This window comes from Grampus griseus (assembly GCF_964374135.1).
Source record: "Grampus griseus genome assembly, chromosome: 9".
NCBI lineage: Eukaryota > Metazoa > Chordata > Mammalia > Artiodactyla > Delphinidae > Grampus > Grampus griseus.
In genome coordinates this window covers 73,476,684-73,493,617 of record NC_139003.1, presented here as the reverse complement: position 1 = coordinate 73,493,617, position 16,934 = coordinate 73,476,684, and the positions used below count along the sequence as shown (strand labels likewise).

At 38.6% G+C, this 16,934-nt stretch overlaps 1 protein-coding gene across 1 annotated transcript in view; it reads right to left on the bottom strand.

Moving 5' to 3' along the window:
- DNAH11 (dynein axonemal heavy chain 11) overlaps positions 1-16,934 on the bottom strand; it is a gene marked incomplete at both ends in the record, with an annotated part of 314,762 nt that overhangs the window by 285,093 nt on the left and 12,735 nt on the right. Inside the window, 6 exons of the mRNA XM_082661925.1 lie at positions 1,902-2,069; positions 3,292-3,525; positions 8,701-8,912; positions 11,484-11,583; positions 12,342-12,531; positions 13,016-13,212. Coding sequence (XP_082518051.1) covers positions 1,902-2,069; positions 3,292-3,525; positions 8,701-8,912; positions 11,484-11,583; positions 12,342-12,531; positions 13,016-13,212 — 1,101 coding nt within the window. The remainder of the gene's footprint in view (positions 1-1,901; positions 2,070-3,291; positions 3,526-8,700; positions 8,913-11,483; positions 11,584-12,341; positions 12,532-13,015; positions 13,213-16,934) is intronic.

The window sequence follows — 16,934 nt, the reverse complement described above, 5'->3', positions numbered from 1 at the left end:
TCACTGTTTCTCTAATTTACCAGAACATATATAAACCATTTCTACACCAGAGGGCAGGAAGTCTGACTATGATACACTGGACAGTTACATTAGCACTATTCAATGGGGATTGGGGAATGCAGAGGGGTGTGTGCAGTGGGAGAGGAAGGGCATAGGGGTGGGCATGTGTCATGGGGAAACACCTGTATGAATATATGAGTTTGCAGGTAGTTCGCTAACATAATATCTCCTAAAAATTACCAGCTGATTTCATCATAAAAACCAGAACACAATGAAACTCAGCTAAAAAGCCCCCAAATGAACAGTTTATTAACGAAAAATATACAATCATTGCAATATTCTGAGGCAATACTGATAACCAAGACACATTCAAAAAAAGCAAAGGTCATCTTTGACATAAGCACACCAACTAAGTGAACTTTTAGTTAATTCCAATTTCGATTTCGAGGAATAACCAAAGTCAAGGAGCTTTTAAAATATATTCTAAAGCAGGATACAGTAATCAGATAAAAGGATGAAGGGGAACTTCGAGGGCAGGTTATCAATGTCTCTAACCCAGATCTGGAGATCACAGGTAAGCCTTGCCCATTTTACACTAAATACAAATAGCAAGCAGATATATGTGTGTGTGTGTGTGCGTGTGTGTGCGTGCGTGTGTGTGTGTCAAGAGCAAGTGAATTTTCTATTCTATGTTTGTGACTGTGCAGGGTTTGGGCAGACACAGGGATAAATTCAGGACCTTTAGCACTACCAGGGAAGCGATATCAGCTAAACCTAGCCATGTCCTCCAATCCTGGCACACTGAAAAGCTGCCAGGATTTGTAATCATGAGCAAATCAAGGCTCTCCTGTAACTCGAATGCACCCGACGGTCCTGTGCACGCTGGGTTTCACGCTCCTCTGCTTAGTTGCTCATAAGAGCTAAATCAAGCCCTCCCCCCCCGCAAGAGTCCCATCCTGTCCATATTCACCGAATTCCTGCTGGGTGCCAGATATCTTACCAGGCTCTGGGGATGAGCCCATGCATTCCCCTAGATCATCACCACAGATCTAGATTTCTCTTACTTCCCCACAAATGAGCAGGACACACAATGACCATACATCTTCCTTACCATTAACTCTACTTCCCAAAAACTGTCAGCAGTTCAGAGGGATTAACTTTGCTAACCACGTCCTTACAAAGCTAACATACTGTACTTGTACACTTCAGAGAGTCAATTATTTGGCCAAATATACACATTATAGTGAATAAATTCACATTCCACAAAAAACAATGATGACGAGAGGTAATCTAGTTTTTTTTTTTTTTAGTACCTGGGATTCACTGTCATAGCAAACCACTAAAATGAAGCTATTTTTATCCTAGAGCTGCAGGGATGCCCACAGGAACTCCTTGGCTCCTAACCTGCTGGCAGTGACAGAAAACAGAAGCAGCTTAAACCTGAAAGCTTCCCTCTTTTTCAGAAAACATACATGTTAATAATATATGTAATGAATGAGGTGAAAGTAAATATTCAAGTAGATGAAAAATTTACCTAATGATTCAAGAAAAGGCTAAAATAAAACACACAAGTTACATGGACACCAGATAATCAGATCTAAATGAGTTAATATGGAAAGTTCCTTTCCACTATACATCAACAAGAGACAAATCCAGACTGAGGTCCACTGTTATATTAGAAACAGTTTAAAATATTCTAAACTGAAAATGCAAAAGTTAGGGACCTAACTTCTGGTCCCTGATCTACCACTAAGTAAATTAGAGACCTCAGACAAGTCATTTCCCCTCTTTCACCCGGGAGAGGTTGGACTGAATGGGACCTATTATCACTGTGACCTACTGTCCTTCCCAGCTTTAAAATACGATTCTATGAAATTGAAAACAAAAAGATACAGTATTACCATGTTATTGTAATCAGATGGGTCATATGTGCTCTGTTTAAAAATCTTACAGAGTTCCATAAATTCTTCACTCATCTCGTGGATTTGTCCATTTAAAATTGCTCCCTTGGTACCGCCAAATTCAAGTCTTTCCAGCTTTTCAAATTCCAGTATGGTGACAAATATATCCTTTGAAAAAAACATCGTAAAGATTTTTCCACCCTCTTGAGTAGGAAAAGAACATTTAAAAGTTTCAAAGAAAGAACATTTTCCAACATTCAAAATCAGTGAGTCAATGGACACTTACATGACATAAAGTGAATATTAATGATGTAACTGAACTAAGTAACTGCCTACTTTTAAAATCATACTCCCATTTTCACATGGACTGAAAATTATCAAGCAGTACAGGCAACACCTAGCTTACCATAGTTAAACATTTGATTCTCTAATTTCATATCCTTCTAATCATAAGTCAGACGTCCGGGTGAGATCCAAAACTCATTTTCAGCCACCAACACTGCAGTGATGGGCTCTCTTATGGAAAAGGAGCTTAAGAGACTGTTATGAAAGGGTGATGCAAGTTACCCAGAGTCAGGCATTTGGCACTCAAACTTTAAGAGGCATTCAGGCTGCTTAAATGATGAGAATTTTCAAAACATAAAGCTCTAATTTTGAATGAAATTCAACAAATCTATCAACAAAAAAGCCCGAACATGCTAGAAAGAGTTTTACAAAGAAAACAAGGAAGTTCAAAATGAAAAAAAAAAACAAAAACAAAAACAGAAACCTTAGCCAGTTGGCTCCATACAAGTTGTTGTGTGTGTTTACATGTATGTAATTCATGTTTGGTTTTTTGGCATTTAAAACATTTATAAAAAGCACATGTTTTCATGTTCTTTTCATCTATTTTTATGAATAGTTATAATATTTGAATAGTATAACATATATATTTATATACTAAAAGTTACCATGATATTTTAGATTATCAAATGGGTTTTCAGCTATGGAATCCCAATAAAACCATCAAACATGTAAAGGAAAAAAGGGGTTATTTTATAGCTTCCTGATTTACAACCATTTTCTAGGAACGTAGTAAGCTGTAGGACAAGGGTCACTGGTACATAGAGATTCACTTACACTCAGTATAATAAAATAATCAAAAATGAATTTTTTAGAAAAAGAAGCCAAAGCTTTAAAACTAAACAAAGCTTTGAAACTAAACAAACTAAAGCTTTTACTGTATCTTGATAGCACGGGCCTCGTAAACTCCTCATGAGGATCACCAAGAAAGAAGACTTCCCACCTCCCACCCAAGTAGAACAAACTATTCCCTAAATCATATAAAAAGCTATAGGATTTTCTGAAACAACTTACAATATGAATAAATTACAAGTCAATAAATGAATACCTCTATTTTTATGAAGCGGTCGAGAAATTTGTCAAATCTAAGAAACACCAGATGAGACTGGAAATCCCATGGTTTCAGCTCCTTATTTCCCATAAAATAGCTTGCCAATCCTTCTCTATAGTTAAAAAAACAATTTTTGAAAGTCTTTAAGATGTTAACGGCCACCTGCACCTTTTCCAGAGAGTCTTCAATTTCTCCTCTCAAAAGGTCTTCAGGCAAAAGGTAAGCTAGTGCCTAGGATTCAATGAAAGGAAACAATAATAAGAAAATGTTTAATAGTTTTACTGAAAATGACTGTTTCAATGAACTGTTTTATTTTTTCAGTGCATGATTTTTAAATTACAATGTCTAGAATTGGGCCAGCAATGCTGTAAAACAGGAAATACAAATTCTAGAAATTCAGGCACTTAGGTTTCAATGACATACTTGCATACATTAGAGACTTCTACAGGAGATGCTGCAATTTCTGGAATTAAACATTCTGCCAATGACTACATTTTTGCTAAGCTTCAAAGATACAACAACTGTGTAACCAGAATTTGCATGGCTATTCCTAGCAGCAAATATTCTGCACAACTGTTATTTCATATAAAGAAATGTATAAGCCAGGAAGGGACATCTATAAGACCATGTATTTTAAAAATACGGTCACGTTACCTGGCAGCACAAGGTCACTTGAAAAGGTGAGAAAGAGCTAACATAGGTGATTATACCATTGGCAATTCTTTTAGGTTAGCAGACTTCTCTTCTGGGGGCTTAAACTCATTATAGGACGTAAAATCTAGCCGAGATATGCCATATGAACTAGTTTTCAATAGTGGAAATGCAAAGGCGAGAACGATTATAGAAAAACCAGCAGATTCATGTAGCAACTCTCGTAGGACCATCATTCAGTTCTTCCCTTTGCATATTTGTTATGAACTTTCACAATTTCCCTGTTTAGGAGCCTCAGGAGCCTATAAAATCTAATCCTGATGCATCTTCACCTCATATAAATTATACGTTTAAACTGCACACCTTTAATTCTGCAGTTGCTTAGAAAGTTGTCACAGATCTCAATGGAGAAAGTATTGAAAGCCATTGGGTTCAGCACAGCAGATAGAAGAAATGTTTTTCTAAATGTAGACATATTGTCCTCCATCTCCCAATAATGGCTATGGTTTTACATGCAATATAGACTCTGTGCCATAAATGTGTAAAGTAGTAAGAATATCATTCATTTGGTGTCTAAAAAGCCTACTAACTAGTTCCTTCAATTCTAGCAGATCAGGAACAGTGAACAGTGGAGACCATGGTCACCTGGACAGCACATGACCCATCTAAAGGGGTACGTGAAGCTCTAGCAGCTGACTGTGTCAATGGGGATGCAAGAGCCAATGCAGTGAGATCTGACTTTTCAGTAGAGGCTGGGATGTTGGAAATTCAATGAGACCTACTCAATTTAAGCATCAGAAACAATTTTTTTTTAAATTTCAAAATACTATGCAAAATAAAAGCAGTGCATTGATCCATTGGCCAAAGACAGTTGACAGAATGCCAGCTTATGACTTTTGACGTACACCACAGCAAGGGTTCAAATGTTTCATAAACACATTGAAGTCTACACAGTCACAAAAACAAAGTACATGAAAACTATATAAGAAAATTATAAAAGGCACATAAAATGTGTGATCACACAAATCATGCAATGTACAAAATTAAGAAACAACATGGTACAAGTGTATACTCAATGAATCACTGCAAATTTTTTAAAGCTGGTAATGCTCAAAGCTGAATTATACTAAAACTTTTTACACACTGATAATAGCAATGCAATTAACATAATCTTTTGAAAAAGAATTTGTAAATATCAAATAGCGTTCAATAGTCATGAAAAGATTGTACCCCTTGATCAACATCAGGAATTTATATTAAGCCAATTATCCAAGTTAAGGAAAAGGATTTCTGTATAAAGTTGTTTTCTGCATGTTGTTTATAATACCGGAGGCTGGAAGCAACGTAAATATCCAACAATAGCAATCATTTTTCAAGAAGCTAGTAAAAAAAAAAAAGAATTATAAAATGCATAAATACGTGTAAATTTTGGAAGAAGGAAAATTTTTAAATGCTGAATTTTAGGGTGATAGAACTGCAGGACTATTTCCATTGTTATAAATTTTATGCAATAAGAGTATTTTACAATTATTCATATACCACATATTAATAGTAATTAGAAATAAAAACTTACATTAAAATATGGAGCAAAATGAGTAAGAACTCTGTCAGCTGGGTGACCTTGAGAAAGCTATTTATCTTCTCTGAACTTTTTTTTTAAAAAAAGGGTTTTTTTTTTTAAAAAAAAAAATACATGAAGTATCTACTAACAGCACCTATATCATAGTGTTGCTAGAGAATTAAACTCGTAGATTCTTGTAAAGGGCTTAGAAGAATTCTGGCAAATAAGAGGCACTATACAGTGCTTGTTAAATAAGTATTAAAAATAAGTTAGACAGCAAACAACTGGGGGTGGTGGCAGGTGGTGCGGAGTTTAGCTCTTCAGAGAACCCGGGTATGAAAGTTGACTCATTGCCCATTTTTGATTCCTAACATGTTGGGGCAGATTTACTACAAAGTCCACTTGGAGAATCTAGGAAATCAGGTCGACGGAACCTTTGGACATAAGCCAAGAATAGTAACTAAGGAACAAGAGAAACGACATTATTTCCTTGGGAGCTTGGCAAACTCTGGCCATTGACACAGCCTAGGAGCCGGGGATAATAGGTTTATAGTCTTACAGGTAACCAGGGCTCCTTGCAAGCCAACTACAATAGTGAATGACAACATTTGAGGTTTCTACACTAACACAGCTTTGCAGTAAAAGTTTGGATCATTCTCAAAATGAGATGAGGATCCCTCAAAAGGGGTTTGGGAGAAGCGGTGGTCACAGTGGTTAATCCTGCAGTAGGGATCCAAGCCATTAGGACGCAGTGCACTCACTTAACAAAACAGCAAAACTGAGTCTGCACAACAGAGAAACAAGTAGAATGAAGCCAGAAGAGATGCTCAAATACAGCAAGGAACAGACCTGTTATCTCCTATCAACAGCTGCAACTATTTTGTAAGGCAAGAGTTTGGAACTAACTTTTACTGAGTCTCTGTTAAATGCCACACATAGCATTTCATTGAGGTTCTCTCTTTTGATCTTTACAAAAGCCCATAAACAGGGCACTTACAAGCGTGGAAAGTGAGGCTCGGAAAAGTGATTTAACTACTCTAAAATGGTTCAACTTGATCTTTTTTATTCTCAGCTGTGCCACACGGCTTCTGGAATCTTAGTTCCCTAAGAATTGAATCCAAGCCCTCAGCAGTGAAAGTGTGGAGTCTTAACCACTGGACCACCAGGGAAGTCCCCTGGTTCAATTAGATTTGAATCCTGGTTGGTCTGAGCCCAAAGCCCTTTCCATACACCATTCCACTTCTTTGGAAGCAGAGAGGAAGACACACAAGCACACCTCAATCTCATATGTATTCCAGAAATGGTAAACTACAAGTCAGGAAACCTGTTCTTTAATTTGGATTTCCCCCTAAATGCTCAAGCAAAGTGAGCAAATGATATCTTTCAAGTTTCCATTAACTCACCTGAAAAAGTATCAGGATTAGAATGGCACACAGTTCCCCAACCAGTTTCTGCTACAACACTGCTCTCTTTAACGTTTAGAAAAGCAAGGTTCTGGCCTGGGGCAGCAGAAGCTCCAAACAGGTTGCCCTGTCTATGAACAGATTTTCGGGGCTCCCAGTCCCCTCCAATTTTACCCCACTATGCAATGAAAAATTTTAAATTTCTATGTGAGTCATGAGGTGAAAACCACTGAGAAGCATTAGACTAGATCAGGGATTTAGGTCAATCACAGTTGTCCACCCTTCTCTGAGCTAGTGATCCAGGCCTGTCCAAGATATCCTATCTCCCTGGCCACATGATTGTTCCAGGAGTGAAAATAAAACCCACTGGTCCAGAAAAAAAAACAGTCAGCCTCTTTCCAGGGAAGTTCCTCTACTAGAAGGATATCCATCTGGTGCTACCAAAAGCCACCTTGGTTAACACGTGATGAGAGCCTGAGAATCAAGTCAAACACAAACGAGCAAAACAGAGCTTTGAAATTATCATCTGTGTCCCCTGGAGCAAGCTAATCTTCAAGTCTTTGCACTGTTAGACTTTCCACTTCACATGAACTTAGACACTTCTCTTTTTCTGCTTGTTTGCCAGTTACAGCTGGAAACGATCCAATTCTCATAGGAAGCGCTCTTACTTAGCAACTCAAAGGCTAAGCCATATGCACAGATTCTGATTCTCTGGCATCTGTTTTACAAAAACTCCTTAGGTGTTCAGACACACACCCTGATATAGACCCTGCTATGGACTAAAGTGTGACACCCGCTCCAAAAAAGTGCCTGTGTTGAAGCCCTAACCACCAATGTGACTACCTGGAGATAGAATCTTTAGGAGGTAATTAAGGTTAATGAGGTCATGAGGGCGGGACCCTGATCTGACAGGACTGTGGTTTTTTAAAAAGAGGAAGAGGGAGATCTTTCTCTCAGTGTGAGGGCACAGAGAAAAGGCAGCTATCTGCAAGCCAGAAAGAATTCTCTAGTCAGAACACGACCATGCTGGCACCTGGATCTGGTCTCCCAGGCTCCAAAAATGTGAGAAAGCAATTCCTGAAAATAAAGCCACACAGCCTGTGGTATTTTGTTATGGCAACTCAAGCAGACTAAGACACACACACCCTCAACAAAGAATCACTGGATGATATGCCCTGCAAGTATCTTTTAGCTCTCAAATTATGAAATATTCTCTGATATTATGGACACAAGAGTAATTAAAGTTCCCACAGGATGAGGAAGCAGTCCAATTTTTTTTAAACATTTTGCAAGTTAAGTGAAGAGTAGAGAAACAATTATAAACAAGATTTTTAAAGATCAACCATGAATCAGAATTCTTTTAATATAATTCTACTACTATTTTTGGAGGATCATTTTTTTTCTGCCAGATTCTCTTAACTTACTTCCCTTTCCAAAAGTCTTCCCCCAGCCAGTGTTCCTGTGGAAACCAAAGGGAAAGCTACAAAGAAAGTACTACGTGTGTGTGCCTTTTATTAGAAGCTGCCTTAAATCTCTTTTAAAGAAAGGTAGGATGTTAAACAAACAGAATCCAGTAACAACCTGTCCCTTGACTGTATCTGACTTATTTCCAGAGCTCCTTTGCCTTTTAGGATACAAAGTCATCTGGCCTTTGTTACCATAAAAGTCTTATGAAAAAAGAAAAGGGAAAAAGGTGTTCTGTAGACTGGATTTATTCATTCCTCCTTGATCTCATAAAACCTACCAAACGGCAATAATTCTCATTGTTCCTATGTTTTTCATGCTACATACCTGGTCAATGAAGAGATTACAAAACTCTTGCAGTAGAACTATAATCCGAACAGGGGTATTATAAAACGTGGAATGACTCCAGATCAGACAGATGGTATGAAATAACGGGGCAATTAATACACCGGTCTGTGGGAATTCCGTCTCCTGAACACATTGAAGGTGTCTCCTCAGGGGTCTCAGGTAAAGTTCCACGTCTTGGGCTTCGAGAAGAGCTGAAAGGAAACCACCGTTAATGTGAGGCAGCCTCTTTTATCTGAAGTCACTTCACAAGGTCAAGAGAACAATGCAAAACAACATGGCTGTACTTAAATGCTGCCTCTTTCTTTTTATATCACTTACCCTACCATTGACACAGGACAGGTTAGGAAGGCTTTCGACACTGTCCAGCTGTAACAACCCTTCAAAGAGAGCCCAGGCATAGTTACTCACAAGTAAATCGCGACTGAAGACTCACCAGAAAGTTAACTCCTCCCACGCACTTGGTACCAGCACAACTGAATCATTTATTATCTCATTCTAATGTCCTATAAGAGTAACTCATACCACAAAAAATTTTCCATTATATTATTATCCACAGTGTAACTATTGAAATTGTTAAGCATGGGTGATGAAAATATTTTGAACTAGATAAAAGCAATAGTTACAGGATATTGTGAATACACTAAATGCCACCAATCTGTACACTTTAAAAACTTTTTTTTAATGTTAGGTGAATTTTACCTCAATTTAAAAAATTGTTATGCATGGTAGGAATAAGGAATACTTTTTTAAAAAGGTATATATGAAGACAACATTGAAATAGTTATGATTAATTACTGGTTAATCTAATCCAAATTTTCTCTTGATTAAAACTGGTCCTTTTAATGTACCCTAAATGGATCTCCATCAGACTTCATTGTACTCCTGAGGCTACAAATACCTTTGATTAACTGAAAATGGTCTTTATTTATGAAGGTAGGGAATGAAGGAAAGTAAATTCCTTAATTTCTGGTGTTATCCCAAAAGACTCCTGTCAGAAATCAAAAAAACAAAGCAAACTGCCAGACTCTTTTTTTTTTTTTTTTTTTGGCTGTCAGAGTCAGGTATGCACCCACCCATGTTGCTCTTCTTGACATGTAACCAATTAATCTCTCCACCTAACAATAAAGACCTGGGAAGAAAGAGAGGGTCCAGGAACTATTTTTTCCTCAGATGCACTCATGTTTTGAAATTAGTGTGTTTTCATCAGTGTTAATTTCAAAATCCAATAATTGCATGTAAAGGTAAAGTGCCCTTAAAATGTGATAAGCACTTCTAGTGATTTTACGAAGCCTCGAGCAGGTCTTTGGGAGAGCCTTCTACCTCTAACTGAGAATGGCTTTGGGCCACTTGTTCTACTGAAAGTGTTTTCTCCTGAATCTCCAGTCCATATGCTCAAAAGGCTTTGAGGACGCCTGGGATTCATTCCTGGAGAAGTTTTATTCACAGAAAATGTGAATCTTACTAGCAGAAAAAAATGCAAGCAGTTTCTGTTTATTGAGGGTACACTTACTATGTGCCTAGTACTCTGGGCACTGTATATTAGGTCTTCAATTCATTGGTCCTCAGCCAGGGGAGGATTTCCCCCAAGGGTCATTTGGCAATGTCTCGAGACACTTTTTGTCCTTACAACAGGCATGGGGGTAGTGGATAGAGGCCAAGGATGCTGCTAAATACCCCACAATGAACAGGGTGGTTCCCCACAACAAAGAATTATCCTGCCCAAAACGTCAGTGGTGACAAGGTTGAGAAACAGTGCTCTAATTCTTGCAACAATTATACAAGGAAGGTGTTAGTATGCCAAGTTGGCCAACAGAAACCAGGGACGCAGCAAATTTAAGATGTACTGAATGGATCTGGGATAGAAATACAGATCTAATGCCCTCTTGTCTTAAGGCCTCTTTTCAAACAGAGTTCATGGAGAAAAGCCTAAAGAGATAGCAAAACATTTTCAAAGTAGATTTTAAGTATTTCCTAACCTTCCACATGTTACATAGGAAAAAATTTAAAAATAATTTTCTCATGTTAGAAACAAAGACAAGCTATTGGGCCATGTTATCTTACAATTTTATCGTTTAAAACTTCAGTATCACGGATCATATCTGTATTTGCTTACACATGTCTAAAGGAACAGAAACAGAAATAAAAAAATTACGGAGGGGTGTTACGCCTGGGTGAGGTTGAAACTGGGTACTGAGAAGATAAGGAGACTTTTCACTTACACAATTTCCTTTTTAAATTAAAAATACCTGTTTATAATTTCTGGGTTTTAACAATGTACATGTATTACCTGTTCAAAATTCAACAAACAAACCCTCCTCTCTGTGTTTAATCTTTACCAAAACTTCAATGATGACTTTGCGTTCTTATGAGTTAAATAAATGATGGATGTTAAGCAAATTCAGAGATTCTACTGGGGAGTCACTGGACTAACTGCAGCCCAACTGTTGATTAGAAAACCTCCATGCTGGGCATTCAATGACCCGCTGCTAAACACCAAAGGCCTTTCCCCTCCACACACATACACTCTCACTGAAAGTTCAATCTAGAGCCTCTTTGGTAGGTACTTACTATATACCTGAAAAATGGTTTAATATAGCCGGAGAATAAACTGCAGATAATTAAGATGGACTTATCATTAGAAGAGTCAAGTGCAGTCATTTCATGAGCACGCTAAGGGTAGAAGGGTAGAGGAGGCTGAGCAGACAGGCAGGAGTCAGATCAGGAGGGACCACTGATGCCAGGCCGAGGAACATGAGTCTTACCATTTTCCACAGCCATGAGGATACCCTTCAAAGTTGGAAAATAGCTGCTTTGCTTATTTTTCAGGACCTTAACCATCTTGAGGACAATGGGAGCCTGAAGCTAAATAGAAAAAAAAAAAAAATATATATATATATATATATATAAGCTAGATTAATGACTAAATAAATGCATTCTGCAATAAAATATTTAAATTGTATTCCATTCATGCACAGTACACACAGTATTTAATACTCAAAGACATACCTGGTTTCAAGTTAAAAATAATTTTTTTCCTTAAGACTGTATGTTATTTTACATGTATAGCTCTTAATTTGTATTTTCAAAAAGCCTGTTAATATACATTTTATTATACATGTAAAATATTAACTTTTCCATATAAAATCTGTTTCAGAAAATCTCTAACAGATAGGTGAACATGTGAATGAATGTCTTAGTTTTTAGAACATTAAACTGAATAACTTCTAATGGCAAACACCAGCAGAGGAACCAGTTAGTTCTCCCAAAGTTGCATCTCTCCACTAAGCAAAATCTACTCCTTTCCCAAATTAATTACATCAACCAGATTAATTAAATCTTACAATCTTCAACATTTCCCTTGGGAACTACTCTTTCTTTGCCACAAAGTGTTTCCAATTACTGTCAAAATAGTCTCAAAAAGGCAAAATTACTTTTAATCCCCATTAATTTTAAGAATGCATACCATACAGAACTTTGGAATAAGAAAACAGACAATTAAGTTGTTCAAAGACAGTGTATTAAACCTTTAACATTACTGGAAATCATGGCTTTGGAGACCAAACTCTACAACTGACTTTGCTAATTCAACTGGCAAGCAATTTCTAGGGCTCTCAACTTACTTGATCATAAATGCATGCTAGGTTCTCTCTCCTCATCATCCAGAAATCCAGTTCAGTTTGAGGATTTGAGTGAAGACCATTCAGCAAAGGCCGCACTAAATCTTTCTCTACAATTTCCTGGATTTGATGCGACCATTTAATAACTACTGATTCAATTGCATGGAGTACTGTCCTTTCATTTGGCTCTAGTCTACAAACATTGAAATGATTAAAAATACAAAAATGAATCATTTCATCCAAATAAGGATAGGACTTGAATTTTAATAGGTATTTTATGAATCCATAAAAGCTAGTTTTCTAAATATAAATACTTCAAAATCAGATCTATTATTTTTATAGCCTCAATGTGAGTTGTGACATTGTTATTCTGTCATGGGCATGTCTCTAACATTTAAAAAATTGTTAAAGAATCATAATGCCCTCAAAAACGTTTTACTAGAAGAGTACTGTTGACATTATGGCAATTGGTACTGCTTGCTTTTTGTACAGTCTGCTTTTAGAAAGAATACTTTGAAAGGAAATAATATATATGGTGTTTCTGTACATTATTTTTTAAAGTATGCTGTAGTTATAATAATTTTGATATTTTGCTAACAGTTTGCCGGGGGTATGATATTAAATGGGTGTGTTGGCTCTCCATGTTGATATCCTGTGTAAACCATATCATTACGTACTTGGTCTCTGAATATTTCTCATCCAGGTCAACATTTCCTGCAATAGTGGGAATTGGTAGAAGAGTTCTTCTCAACATTTTGCCCCTAAAAATATGCATTTTATTTTTCATGACTTCTATGTGACGTTCCATGTCTTGTGAAATAAAACAGGACCAGGATTTATGGTTGTTCTTATTAGAAATAATTGGCACTAAAATCTAGAGAAAGAGAAACATTTTAAAAAGCAGTGAAATTAATTTATACACAATGTGCTCCTTCAAAGATTTTCTTGTCACACAAGATCAGCAACAAAACCACCCAATTTCAATTTAATAAATATCCTCCTGTGATATCTAATCTACAAAGAGATGACAAAGTCAGTGACCCATTTAGATTTAATTAGATAAATTCTTTCGAAGTGGAAATACTATACTACTTGTTCATTCATTTACCCATTTATCAAACATTTATGGAGGCTCCCAATAACTTAAACTCTGCATGAAATAAGCAAAATCATGTCAAGTAAGTAAACTGCTTTCTTAATGCAAACTGCGCACACTGGCAGGTACAGTAATGTAAAAAATCTTCTTGAATCACATGGAGGCAAGAGTAAATTAATCTTCTCCAGCCCTGGGTGACATCCCAGTGGATTAAATTTTGATAGAAAGATGTTCATTCAATCATATGAACCTTTTTTGAACTCCTTCCACCATTAAGTTGGAAATACCAATGAAATTATATGTGTGAAAACACTCCAAAATTATTTTGTGTTCCCAAAGCCCAGCATATCTTACGTAATTAGTAAGAGTTTGTTGAGTTAACGAAGTTGGTCTCTTCTTGCTTCCTCACTCATTTTCAATATGTACTAATTAAACATTTTCCTGACACAATCTGTCCAGACCATCAGCATTACCTATAAAATTTCCATTAGCTAAAATGCTTAGAAAATAGGTATTCCACCTTTTTAAAGCTGATTTTGAGAACACAACCTTCTAGTTAACTAAAAACAAACTGAAATTTTATTTTATTTTCCAATGGGGATAAAACAAATCTTTCCAAATTGTATTATTATTACAATTTCCTGCTTTGTACCCACTACTTGTTGAGCTAGGAGATTAGTAAGGAACAGTGTGTCTTCCATGGAAACAGCCTAAATGTCCATCAACAGATGAATGGATAAAGAAGATGTGGTAGGGGAGGAGCTTCAAGATGGTCGAAGAGTAAGACACGGAAATCACCTTCCTCCCCACAAATACATCAGAAATACATCAACACGTGGAACAAGTCCTACAGAACACCTACTGAACGCTGGCAGAAGACCTCAGACCTCCCAAAAGGCAAGAAACTGCCCACGTAACTGGGTAGGGCAAAAGAAAAAAGAAAAAACAGAGACAAAAAATAGGGACGGGACCTGCACCAGTGGGAGGGAGCTGTGAAGGAGGAATGGTTTCCACACACTAGGAAGCCCCTTCGCGGGCGGAGACTGCAGGTGGCGGAGGGGGGAAGCTTCAGGGCCACAGAGGAGAGCACAGCAACAGGGGTGCGGAGGGCAAAGCGGAAAGATTCCCGCACAGAGGATCGGTGCCGACCAGCACTCACCAGCCTGAGAGGCTTGTCTGCTCACCCGCCGGGGCGGCCGGGGGCTGGGAGCTGAGGCTCGGGCTTTGGTCAGATCCCAGAGAGAGGACTGGGGTTGGGGGCGTGAACACAGCCTGTAGGGGGTTAGTGCGCCACAGCTAGCCGGGAGGGAGTCCGGGAAAATGTGTGGAGCTGCCGAAGAGGCAGGAGACTTGTTCTTGCCTCTTTGTTTCCTGGTGTGCGAGGGGAGCAGATTCAGAGCGCCGCTTAAAGGAGCTCCAGAGACGGGCGTGAGCCACGGCTATAAGTGTGGACCCCAGAGACGGACATGAGACGCTAAGGCTGCCGCTGCAGCCACCAAGAAGCCAGTGTGTGAGCACAGGTAACTCTCCACACCTCCCCTCCCGGGAGCCTGTGTAGCCCGCCACTGCCAGGGTCCCGGGATCCAGGGACAACTTCCCTGGGAGAACGCACGGCGTGCCTCAGGCTGGTGCAACGTAATGCCAGCCTCTGCTGCCACAGGCTCGCCCCGCACTCCGTGCCCCTCCCTCCCCCCGGCCTGAGTGAGCCAGAGCCCCCGAATCAGCTGATCCTTTAACCCTGTCCTGTCTGAGCGAAGAACAGATGCCCTCCGGCGACCTACACGCAGAGGCGGGTCCAAATCCAAAGCTGAACCCCGGGAGCTGTGCGAACAAAGCAAAGAAAGGGAAATCTCTCCCAGCAGCCTCAGGAGCAGCGGATTAAATTTCCACAATCAACGTGATGTACCCTGCATCTGTGGAATACCTGAGTAGACAACGAATCGTCCCAAATTGAGGAGGTGGACTTTGGGAGCAATAATACATATTTTATTCCCTTTTTCTCTTTTTCTGAGTGTGTATGCGTATGCTTCCGTGTGTCATTTTGTCTGTATAGCTTTGCTTTTACCATTTCTCCTAGGGTTCTCTCTGTCCTTTTTTTATTACTTAAAAAATTATTTTTCTTAATAATTATTTTTTATTTTACTAACTTTATTTTATCTTCTTTCTTTTTTTTCTCGCTTTTATTCTGAGCCGTGTGGATGACAGGCTGTTGGTGCTCCAGCCAGGTACCAGGGCTGTGCCTCTGAGGTGGGAGAGCCAACTTCAGGACACTGGTCCACAAGAGACTTTCCAGCCCTATGTAATATCAAATGGTGAAAATCTCCCAGAGATCTCCATCTAGAGGCCAAGACCCAGCTCCACTCAACGACCAGCAAGCTACAGTGCTGGACATCCTATGCCAAACAACTAGCAAGACAGGAACACAACCCCACCCATTAGCAGAGAGGCTGCCTAAAATCATAAGTCCACAGACACCCCAAAACACACCATCAGTCGTGGACCTGCCCACCAGAAAGAAAAGATCCAGCCTCATCCACCAGAACACAGGCACTAGTCCCCTCCACCAGGAACCCTACACAACCCATTGAACCAAATTTAGCCACTGGGGACAGACACCAAAAACAACGGGAATTACGAAACTGCAGTCTGCGAAAGGAGACCCCAAACACAGTAAGTTAAGCGAAATGAGAAGACAGACAAACACACAGATGAAGGAGCAAGGCAAAAACCCACCAGACAAAACAAATGAAGAGGAAATAGGCAGTCTACCTGAAAAAGAATTCAGAGTAATGATAGTAAAGATGATCCAAAATCTTGGAAATAGAATGGAGAAAATACAAGAAACATTTAACAAGGACCTAGAAGAACTAAAGAGCAAACAAACAATGATGAACAACACAATAAATGAAATTTAAAAATCTCTAGAAGTGATCAATAGCAGAATAACTGAGGCAGAAGAACGGATAAGTGACCTGGAAGATAAAATAGTGGAAATAACTACTGCAAAGCAGAATAAAGAAAAAAGAATGAAAAGAACTGAGGACAGTCTCAGAGACCTCTAGGACAACATTAAATGCACCAACATTCGAATTATAGAGGTTCCAGAAGAAGAAGAGAAAAAGAAAGGGACTGAGAAAGTATTTGAAGAGAATATAGTTGAAAACTTCCCTAATATGGGAAAGGAAATAGTCAATCAAGTCCAGGAAGTACAGAGAGTCTGATACAGGATAAATCCAAGGAGAAACACGCCAAGACACATATTAATCAAACTATCAAAAATTAAATACACTGAAAAAATATTAAAAGCAGCAAGGAAAACACAAGAAATAACATACAAGGGAATCCCCATAACGTTAACAGCTCATCTTTCAGCAGAAGCTCTGCAAGTCAGAAGGGAGTGGCAGGACATATTTAAAGTGAGGAAAGGGAAAAACCTACATCCAGGATTACTCTATCCAGCAAGGATCTCATTCAGATTTGATGGAGAAATTAAAACCTTT